Source organism: Necator americanus, chromosome IV, assembly GCF_031761385.1.
Source record: "Necator americanus strain Aroian chromosome IV, whole genome shotgun sequence".
NCBI lineage: Eukaryota > Metazoa > Nematoda > Chromadorea > Rhabditida > Ancylostomatidae > Necator > Necator americanus.
The window spans coordinates 35,641,743-35,652,756 of record NC_087374.1 but is presented as its reverse complement, the minus strand read 5'-3'; the positions used below and the strand labels follow the sequence as shown (position 1 = coordinate 35,652,756).

The following is an 11,014-nucleotide window of genomic DNA, read 5'->3' as shown; positions in this document are numbered from 1 at the left end:
CATTAATGTGCTGTAGCCTCCAAGTTTTGTCCATATTTTACTCTCTTGCGTATCATGGTAGATTCGATCTCTTCACAAAGTCATTATTTTTTCCCTTGGAGATATCCTGTCGTTTTTTTTTCAACAAAGAATATCTATAAATTTCTGAACTGTAACTCTTAGTTATTATTGCAATGACTTCTCATTGAGACTGTAGTCATTTGTAAATAAAATCTGCTCATTATTTGATTAAAAGAATCAGAAGAATGACATTAGTGATTTTGATTAGTATGTATTCCTCAAACATTATGAAAAACATAATTTTTCTGCTTTAATATCAGGATTTTGTTATGACTACGTAATCCTAATATTACAAAACAAAGTAGAGTACTATAAAATCAAAAGAAGAGGTATGTGGAGGTTTTCTGCATACTGTAGAGAGAGGTTAGTGCGCGCATTCACCGAAGACGCGTCGCGTCTTTGCATTAAAACACGTTTTACGCTGACCATATTGGTCAAAGATGAATGTAGTATGTAAACTATAACTTTCCTAGATCGTAAGCAGTAAAAATTCTCTCTAAGCAAATTGGAAGCTGGAGTTCGTCTCACGGATAAAATCGAAATGTAGAAATTAAGATGTAAGGCCGACATTCCCCTTCCATTATCCAGGAATTTCCGTAGTAATAAATAATGCAATAAAGTATGATTGAATTTTCAAAACACATTTATTACTAAAAGCATTCAATATATTAATATGTACAACCTAAATGGACTCAACATGAGACTAAAGAATGAGATTCTTACTCAGATCAAGTAGTAAATGTAAATCATTGGGAAAGGCATATACATGCACAATCAAAAATCTACTTAAAAATACATATTCTAAATAGAAATCCAGCGTAAGTTGTCAGTAAAAGCTCCGCCATTGGCGGTTGCTTTCTCATTTAAAATGACCAGCGCAATGATGTGGCAATGAAAGGCGAAATTGAAAGGAGATTTGTACGTGTAAATACGATAAAGAATAGTTTGTTAGCGACAAAAATTACGATCAACAACTTTTTTGCATGTTTTACATTGAACATCACAACACCAAATAAAACGGCAATGACACGGTTCATCGACTACCTCTCGCACTGTGTGCCAACCTGAATCAGGAGAGTATTGTTCCAATAAAAATGTGAATCATTCCATTTTTTTAATTTCCTGATTTTAATTAAACTTGAAGAAAGATAAGTGTTTTCAAGGCTAATAACGAACCTCTACCGCAACAAATTTCGTCGCAATTATCTCCACAATCACGACCTTTCGTGTCTACTGTACAGTAGTCCGGCGAAGCGTCCAAGTACACTAAATCTCCCTTAGCGGCCTGAAAAATCACAGTTGTTTCAGATCTGAATCCTGTAATTCAAACCCTATGATTAAAGAGTTGTCTTACATGGGACATTATCCATAAAATAAAGAGAAAATTTCGAAGTTGACCACTTTTCAGCTCTACAAGATTACTGTATATCGGATTAAAGTATTACTAGACGAAATTACGGTGATTTTACGCAATAGCTTGCATGAAAGGAGCTTTTCAAAGTGGAAGTTTTTTTTTTCGTGGAACTAACTTTTTCTGTGTAGACAATCGGGTCCATATCCCACAAAAAATATAACAAGTAATAATATTGTATATTATAATAATGTTATATAGTAATATAAAAATGGATATGAAAAGGATATAAATGAGTAATGAGTGATATATAATAAATAATTATAAGTGAATCTATGAATCCTGGAATCGACACCTTGGCTTACCTTATGCTTATCGCCTTTATCCTTCAAATATCTCTCGGTACGTTTTCCATCCAAGATCGGTTCACGGACCATTAATGCGGTTCCATGTGGAGCTACGGTAACTTGTTGTGCCATTTCGTATTTGTGTTTTAATAATTGTGCAAATTCATCGAATCTAAAATATTGTAAAACTACTCTTAAAAGTGCATTTCAAACAGGAAAAGCTCGCTTTTTGAGGACAATATCAATGCTAGGGTAGAACGAACTTCGGCACCACTCTCCAGCAGGTCTTCGTCACGCAGCTGCCACTTACGCCATGGCATTTACACTCTTTTCCCATTCGCGTCGCCAGAAGACGGCGACCAACTCGGTTATTGTGAAGATTCATCAATGCCCTTTAAGAAAGAGAACTCATTCATCATATATGTTTCAAGGATCTCAAACATGGAATCCAGCGAACCCACCTGGCATCAACATGCACCTTATCATTCACATCTATGAACTTGCGTCCAAATGAATTCCCATAGCGTACGTTGTCCGAACATCCAGCCCACACAAATTTATTTGTCACCGTGGATGGAGTGGGACCACAACCACAATCCCCAATTAGACCCTGAAAGTTCAAAGTTTCCGTTTTTTTCACTGGAAAATGAAAGAAACTATTTTATATGTCATGATCTGAGAACAGTATGAGAAAAGATTTGAAAAAAAAGGACTTAGGAACACTGAAGTTCCTATATTAGAGAAAAATCGACATTTTGAGGATGCTCTCCATGATGTTCATGGAAAAGAGAACGAGAGGAGGTGAAAGTAAGCTATATGAAGTGTAAATGGGATCAATAATAATTTGTATTTATTTTTCCACTTTCCCGTCGGTTCACTGGATGTAAAAAGAATGTTTTTCTGGCCCTAAATCAATGGACCGAATGTTAATTCCAATCTAGTAGGTTGTAAATTCAATAAGTTAATTTATAAAGGAGAACGAACTCGATACGGCTATCAATCACTCACTTTTGCACAAGCTTTCGCCAACGAATGACTCACACCGGCTGAAGCGATCGCGTAGACGAAAGCTGACTCCTTGGAAGCAACTGAAAGTGAAAAACTTAGTCAGTTTTTGTGCAAAGACTTGGAAGTAATCGATAGGAGATAGGAAGGGCGAAAAGGCGAAATTTAAAGGCATCACCCCATGAATCTGGAGTGTACGGATTTCGGATTTCCGGAGAAGTATTCGTATACGGGATCATAGATTACTGAGATTACAGGGTGGTTCCATCCATTTATTTCTGATTGCCGTAGAAAACGGCCGCGGAAGATACGGCTTTGAGCGTTACGGCGCACTATTTTCCACAAGGAGTTCGATTGGAGCGCGCCAGCCTTGTGCACGCGCGGCATCTTCCGGGCGTTTTTTTACGGCAATTAGGAAGAAATGAACGGAATCACCCTTCTCTCCATAATCTATTATCCCGTATAAGAATACTCCACCTGAAATCCGTACCACCTCAGATTCGTGGGGTGATGCCTTTAAATCTAAAGTGGGGTGGGGTGAGCTTACTTCTCAATGGTGTGGTTCCAACACCTGGCACTGTAAGTGTACAATTCCATATTTGATTGCGGAATGCATTTTGACATTCTGAAATCGCCATTCGCAAACCATCAATCTGAAGAAATAATTACCAGTAGATGGCATAAGTAATCATCGAAGCACAGAAATAAACAGTAAAAATAAATCGTCAGTCGTTGTAGGATTTTCTCATAACACAACGCTTCGAGCACACCCTTCTACGCAACCGCATCAAGTTTCATGTCACTTTGACCCGACGATGATAACCGACCACGCTGTTTTCATCGATGACCAGATGAGTATGAACGAATCACGTTAGCACCGCTGAGGTTCCCAGTACGATTACAGAGTTCGACAAAGATCCCCTCACATGAATATCTACCATAGCTCCTTTGAGGCATTATGGATAACAAAGCTAGAAATTTCGAGTTTTTCAAAAAATCCACCAATTGTTTTGGTTGGCTTGCGTTTCTGTGACTGTGATTCGAGTTATTTCTGCTTTTTTCATAATCCATAGAAAACGAGTATCAGTACGGTTGTCGGTAAATATAGGAAGTACTGACTAAGTATTTCATCGTGTCCGGATGTCGTATGCATAGTTCCCTTTGTCGATTTGTAAGTCCCGGTACAACCGAACATGCTGAGGGATAAGAAGTGATACGTGCTGGATCTGTTTCTGAGAGTAACCTGTAAAAGAAAACGTCAGTTTTTTTTTATTAGCTGTCCTAGAAAATAAAAATAAAGTACATAAATAAGTTGAACAAATTTCTAGAGATCAGTAAAGAGAAGCAACGCGTCCGCTCTTCTCGATACCTTCGCTAAGAAATTTGTCCAGTTTTATGGCATCCATAAAAGAATCCCAACAGATTTTGTGGGCTAGCTTATAGTCACGAACACTCTTATCACAATTCCTATCGATAAGGAAAGTAATTGTATTGTAAGGCTGAACCAGCGCTCCTATATCCTGGGTAGATTCTGAATTGAAGTCAAACGCATAGGCGTATCTTCATATGGATTGATCTGCGCTGTGCACTTTATCATTTATGAAAAATAAGTTGGAATACCTACGTTTGCCGTCCGGCTTTACCCTTCGTGGATTTACAAATTTTCAAATGACTGGAAAATCAGTTCTGTCTCTAGAAATACGCTATCAACAAAGTGACTGATGTTTAAAAAAAATCAATTTCATCCTCACAGGGTGGAAATCATTTTTTTTTATTTCAAGATTATTCAACCATAGGAGTGGAATTATATCTCACAGATGATCTCTTTTGATTGTTTGTACCGTGACTCACAAAATTGGCATCTTTGGAATACTCTCTGGGATTTATAATAGTGAAAGGAAAGGTATTTAAGAAACCTATTACAATTCTAATCGCATAAAAACATTTACTTAAGAAACCTATTACAATTCTAATCGCATAAAAAACATTTGTCAAACATCAACATCTTCTCTAAATAGTAGAGAAAACAACGATTTTTACGATATCTTAAGGATTACGAAGAAAAGAAAATGACTTGATTTGATATCGAAATGCTGAGTACTTGCCTAATAACTGAAACGAACTTAGAACGACTCCTGAAATCCCTTTCTTAGCCAGAAGGAACAGCGCGGATACAGAAGAATGCTTCGGTGAGCCACACTAACCTCCCTGACACTAACCATACATGCGATACTCTGTTCCACGATCCCTTTCACTTTTGCGCGGTTAGCCATGGGACCTCTTAATTTTTGGGCCGTTGGTGAAGGGATTCTCATCACTTGAGGTGCACCCCATGGGCTAGACCCCTTCAACTGAGGAGGGTCCGGGTTCGCACCTGTGACATTAATCCATTGACAGCCGGAGAATCCACAACTATCACATCCTTTACAGGCTGCACACGGAGACCGTGCGATCCAACGGTGACCCATCTCCTTCTTATCGCTTGTTTCGCTTTATATTTGCATTTTTTTGACATCTTTTCATACATTTAGAAGGTTAACTCAAGCTTGACCTGACAAACAATAGCCCAGGCCATTGCTACAACAAGGAAACCAAATCTTGAAAGTAATTCTGCTTCAGTGAGTTAGAAACGCGAAACCCGCTCGGTCGTCAATGGGTTAAACAACCCAATTAGTGTTTCTCCAAGAGCAACCAATAAACGATACTCAAATATGCATATGAATCATGCCACAAACATGCATCCACCAACGATCCGCTTGTATCCGGCAATCGAATCGTGCTATGGGTCGTAAATCGGTCATAAACAGTCGAAGAGGTCATGCCGCTGAGTCTTTGCCGAATATGCCGCCGCCGCCGCCATCGCCACCACCAGTAACGCACCGCTTGCGCAGCACATAAATGTCTCGGTCTACGTCCCCGTGCACGCGCCATCGCACCCTCTACAGCTAGCCGGCACAAAATATTGTCCGATGGATCCGTGGGCTGACGCGACTGGCGCCTCGGCTTGACAGGCGCACGCCGCCAAGTACCTTTTCGAAGTAGGAAATAGCGTCGTAAACACGTTTTGAGCGTATCTGATAGCTAACAGATACTTTGCTGAGGCAACTCGGATCGCAACGTATAGCTGGATGGATACTACAGAGCCTCTGCTGACGAAATAATGAAAAAATCCGGGAATTCGTAAGGGATTTCGAGCCAAAACGGCACTGCCTTTGTAATCACTGTGTCGTGTATGCTCAAATTTTTTTTCTCTTTTCTTTCTGCTATGCAGAAGAATCAGAAAGAGAACCATTAGCGATCCTGGCTAATTAATAAGATTTCATCTATTGCCCGAAGCAAAATCACATCAACCACCACGTAAGATACACAAATTCCATCTCTTCCAGAATCCGCTTCTAGCTTTTTTACCGTCATTTTTCGCGCATCACTGCGTATCGTACAACCCACACGACTTCTGTATTACATACACACGTGCAACTTTTTCATCTGTAGCGCATCTTCCGCAGCTACGATACGCGCCGATGCGGAATTACGCTTACGACGAAAAAGGTGATAGAAGAGAATCAAGAAAATCAGAAAAAGTGCAACCAGTTGTTCCTAGTCCGCAACTGCAGACGACACGGGGATCCAAATCGTGTTGTGGTCATGCTAGATGTCTTTCTTTCTGGACTAGGAGTAGTGGGAAAGTTCGGATCTCCTCTTTAAACAAAGAAAAAACATTCCCACCTCTCTACAAATTCCCTTTTATTAGTTTACGTAACAAATTATGGCCGTTTCGCATGTAAACAACTGCGGAAAAAAGCGGCATGTACAAGCGATTTTTTTTCCTCCTTTAAGCACAAAACGTACATGTGATGGCGTCATAGGCGGTGATTCTGTGAGTACAATTCTTTACCTCGGGATCTTATGCTAGTCATAAAAATGTCAACTTTGTCATCAATGTGAATAATCGCCGCGGTCTTTCGCGGACCTTCCACAAAGAAAACATTGCTATTGTATTGAAGTCACATATACCTTTTGTTTGTTATGTAAACAAAAACGATCTTGTCGTCAAATGATTTTTCAACCAAGAAAACTATGAGAACAAATCAAGGAAGAAGTTCGGCAGGCAGGATTCGGGGGAGCATTCTCTCTACTAATAGGGAAGGTTTCGGGATGTAGTTTGTAGTATCCAGGAACCAAAGCTAAAAACTTCAAGGTGGCAGCGATGTGCACCATAGTGGCGGTTGAACTGTGCTCTATTCCCTTATGAAGTATCACGAGTCCTCTATGGACTTATTCGACCAACCATGCAACTCTTTGCAGCTGTATTATCGAAGAAACGAAACCGGAAAAATTTATATTAATGATTTTAAAAAAATACCCAATGAAGTAACTCTTTACGTTCATTCGGGTAAAGAAATTCACCTGCTTTGCATCATTTCATAAATTCTAAGTGTAAAAAGTTGAGTGAAGTGATCCCTTGCCTGTTCCTGATACCTATAAATCTTGAATTTTTAATTGTTTTTCGCGTTTTCTACCTGCAATCTAAGTTCCGAACTATTTCCAAGAGAACATGACATCGAAAATTTCCCCAAATACTTCTTGGAACTTCCCGTGACGAAATAATCTCTGGAAAATATAGGAACCATCGCACGTACTATCCTTCAGGAAATATTGCAAATCAATTTAAACCTAATTTAATATTTCAAAGAAAACCTCATCCAAACTTTATCGTTGTGGATGGATCGCTTTTCATACAGATGCGATACCTGGCGAATTCGATGTCCATGACAGAGTAGTAGTGCTCGCCCCACAGTCACACTGTACCATCTCCCTTGAGTTGCAGCGAATGCGTCGCGGTCGCGAAGAAGAACACAGGTAAACCCTTTCAGTCTTATATTTCTGTACTTCGATTTTTTTTGTACTTCCATTTTTTCGGCTACATAATTTTCGAGGAAGTCAAATAGAATGTATTTTTAAGGAATAAATAAAAATAATATGAATAATAATATGAATAAGTCAAACTAAAAATCAAAATCATAATCAAAGTCATAATCAAGCATGACAGAGAGTTTCTATGGTAAGAAATACAGGAAAAGAAATTTGTGAAGCACCGGCGAAAAAACCTAGGAGGTTTCTGTGCTCTTGGTTCCCAATAGGTCCATAAAAAAAAGAAATCCATAGACTAGAAGAGAGGACTATTTTTTTATAGGAAAAGTCATATATTTATATTATAATATTATATGTAACTGTAATATATGAACGTATTATGTAATGTAAATTTAATATGTGTAATTAAATATTATAATGTATTGGTTGTCAAGTTTTCCATAGATATTCTATAAGATCCTCTCATATCTTCGAGATCATCTCATAGTTTCGCACGCTCTCAACACTTTAGCACCCGTAATCGTTACATCATAGTTTTTACGATGCGTCCGTCATACGGTGGACTGGAGTAGAACGCATAAAACATAAGGTTACCTAAACAAAGACCATAAGTATCGAAAGCCATTAAAAGGGAATCCAGTCGACATTTTTCCCTATGCATACGCATCATTAAGCTGTAATGGAAAGGAGACCGACGTGACCGGCTGCTTCTTTCTTCAACCACCGCGTACAATGGGGAACGATATCAGAAGATATGTGTTACGCATGGCCTATCCTCACGTAACGATTAGAAAATTACAGGATATTATCGTTTAGACTGCTTATTTACGTCATAGCAACAAGATAAACACAGGAAATTGTTGTCAGATCCCATAGATTAAAAAAAAACGATAAATTTAAAGGATATCGCAGTAAATGAGTTGTTTTATAAATTCCTCCTCATAATAGAGAAAAAAAAACTTTTACTCAACTGCGGTTTCTCATAATCGAGCAGCTTTCTTCTCCAGATTTTTAATAAATCAAAAATATTAGGTTGTATTTAATAGTAGCTTTTATCCTATAATGTTAATGTATGCATTGTTCTTACCGTTTTTATTCAAAATAACTTTATTACCATGAATGATGGTATGGTAACACTTCATTAAGTTCAGGAACATTCCACCCAATTTTTAAATCTGCTGAATTTAATCATAATAGAGCGAATTGGAATAGTTAAAAAATTAAAGTTTGGAAAAAAGTTCGTGACATTTCATATCATTCAAATGTTTTTTTTTCGTATCCTAAAAAATCACGCCTGATTCATAAAGAAACACTTCAAATGTGCCAAATTGCACTTCAGTGAAACTGAAACGGATTGGATCGGTCCGGAAATATTGTGGGCTCTGGATAAATTCAGAAAGTTAAAGAGAAAAAGAGGGGAAGGTAGAGAGAGAGAGAGGAAAAGCGAGAAAAAGAATAAGAGAGAACTAGGGAGAGAGAAAAAAATGAAGAAAATGGAGATAAAGCGAGGTAATCATCTAGAAGATCATCCTGGTAGTTCGCTAGTTAAGGCAGCAAAAATGAGAAAAATTATTCGAATAGAGAAAACAGGATAAGAAGCAGGGTATAGAAGCAAAAGCAACTATGATGCATGGGGAAAGAGGGGTGCTGTGGAGGAGCGAAGATGTCAGCGATCTACAAATCGATTATCAATGATCTTCCAATCATCCCAGATTTAATCAATCCAAAATGTCATTAGGATCTTTTATCAATTTTTTCACTTTTACTACTTCCTCTTTTACACTTTTACTTTTTTTACTTTTACTGTACAAATTTGTTTTAAAGGACAACAAAGTTAAGGGAAGAATAAGGGATGGATTGTGTAATTATCACTTTGAACTTACCTTATAACACTGTATTTTTTACAGAAAACTAAATACAAATAAATCATTCGCAAAAAACATCCAGGCTTCTGCTACATAAGGAGCAAGAGCATCAGAAACGTGGTTAAGACAGTAGTATAAAAAAGAAGCGAGATCGAGAATTACAGAGTGAGACTGAGAGAAAAAAGAGAATGGAAAAAAAAAAGATTAAACAACCTATGTAAAAAAAACCAAAAAACTTAAACTAAAACTGTAAAAACTCCTGCAGATTAAGCAACTTAAGTATTTTTGTGAAAAAGAAGGCAGTTTCCGGTAGGATTTTCGGCTGCATACATCCAAAACAATGGTTTGGAAAGTGGCAAACAAAAATTCAATTCAACGATTTTTTTTTCCGTGAACACACAACCAAACAATGCACGTGCATGAGCGGTTGGTTTGTATTACACGCATGAATCAAACAGCTGGAGCTAAAGAATGAATGAAACATTTGAGTTCACCTAATTCTAAAGTGCTTATGCTATGCTTTGAACTATACAGGATCTCATGAATTGAATCCTTGACTACTGAGCAATCCTTAGCGCCTTTGTTTTTAGAAGAAAAAGAGAAGCATATTTCCAGATGAATCCAGAAATAAATCTACAAAAATCCACTCACCACCATGAACTCGTAAGGCCGATCGTCGATAATGTTAGTAGTGATCGTAACATAACGTAGTAGTAGTGTGAATACAAGGACTAAACAACGTCGTGACGTGCGGAGTCTCGAAAAGTGGGCGTGGCCGCAGCGTGGGCGGAGCGAGAGAATACCGTAGCTTACGATGAGGATATGATCCACGCACACAGCAGGGGTTAAAGTTGAAGAATTGACGAACGTGGTGATGGCGGTGAATGACTTCTACTCATCGCACATATGTTGTTCTTCGTTTCTCATATGATTCAAACCAGCTATGACGCACATAGTGGACGACGACGAGTCATAGAGGACCGACGACGAATCGGCAACGATGGCGGTCAAGTTGAACTTGATCCAGACTAATGATTGCACACGTTTTCGATCGCATTGTGATCGATTTTGAAGTAGATCACTCGGCAAGGACACGGTAACGAACGTCGGTAATTGCCCACGAACTGACCAAATCTTGGATTCTTGGAAATCTTGGATTCTATCTAGTTTCATCTTCGATAAAACTTGGAAAATTAGTGAGGAAGAAGAAAATGACCAAGTGTTAACATTAGTAGAGTTCTTCTGATTGAATTAGCCTCAAGTTCGTCCATCCGGAAATATTGGGTCCAGAGATAGCAAAGTGTTCCAGAATTCAGAAAACGGCTCCCCTACCCCTTATCCGTTCTTGGCTCCCTCTTCTTTTAATAAATCTACTAACGCGGAGGCAAAAAAGGGAGGAAAGTAAGCGAGTCAAAAATTGGGCGACTATATCTCCATCCTACCTCATTAATTGATTCGAGAAATTCCGGTAATGTTCACGAAGCAACTTGAATTTTACTTATTTTGAGCAAATC

General features: G+C 38.4%; 2 protein-coding genes across 2 annotated transcripts; both read right to left on the bottom strand.

The window, feature by feature from the left end:
* Positions 1-1,008: 1,008 nt before the first annotated feature.
* On the bottom strand, positions 1,009-10,204 carry RB195_003741 (uncharacterized protein; the record flags this gene model as incomplete). The annotated part of the gene is made up of 9 exons (XM_013446199.2): positions 1,009-1,124; positions 1,237-1,345; positions 1,777-1,930; positions 2,022-2,150; positions 2,220-2,368; positions 2,767-2,846; positions 3,311-3,416; positions 3,883-4,006; positions 10,152-10,204. The coding sequence occupies 9 exons, from the start codon at positions 10,202-10,204 to the stop codon at positions 1,009-1,011; spliced, it is 1,020 nt and encodes a 339-aa protein (XP_013301653.2).
* Positions 10,205-10,391: 187 nt separating this feature from the next.
* RB195_003740 (uncharacterized protein) lies at positions 10,392-10,673 on the bottom strand (the record flags this gene model as incomplete). Its single annotated transcript, XM_064201521.1, has 1 exon — positions 10,392-10,673. The coding sequence occupies one exon, from the start codon at positions 10,671-10,673 to the stop codon at positions 10,392-10,394; it is 282 nt and encodes a 93-aa protein (XP_064057402.1).
* Positions 10,674-11,014: the final 341 nt, after the last annotated feature.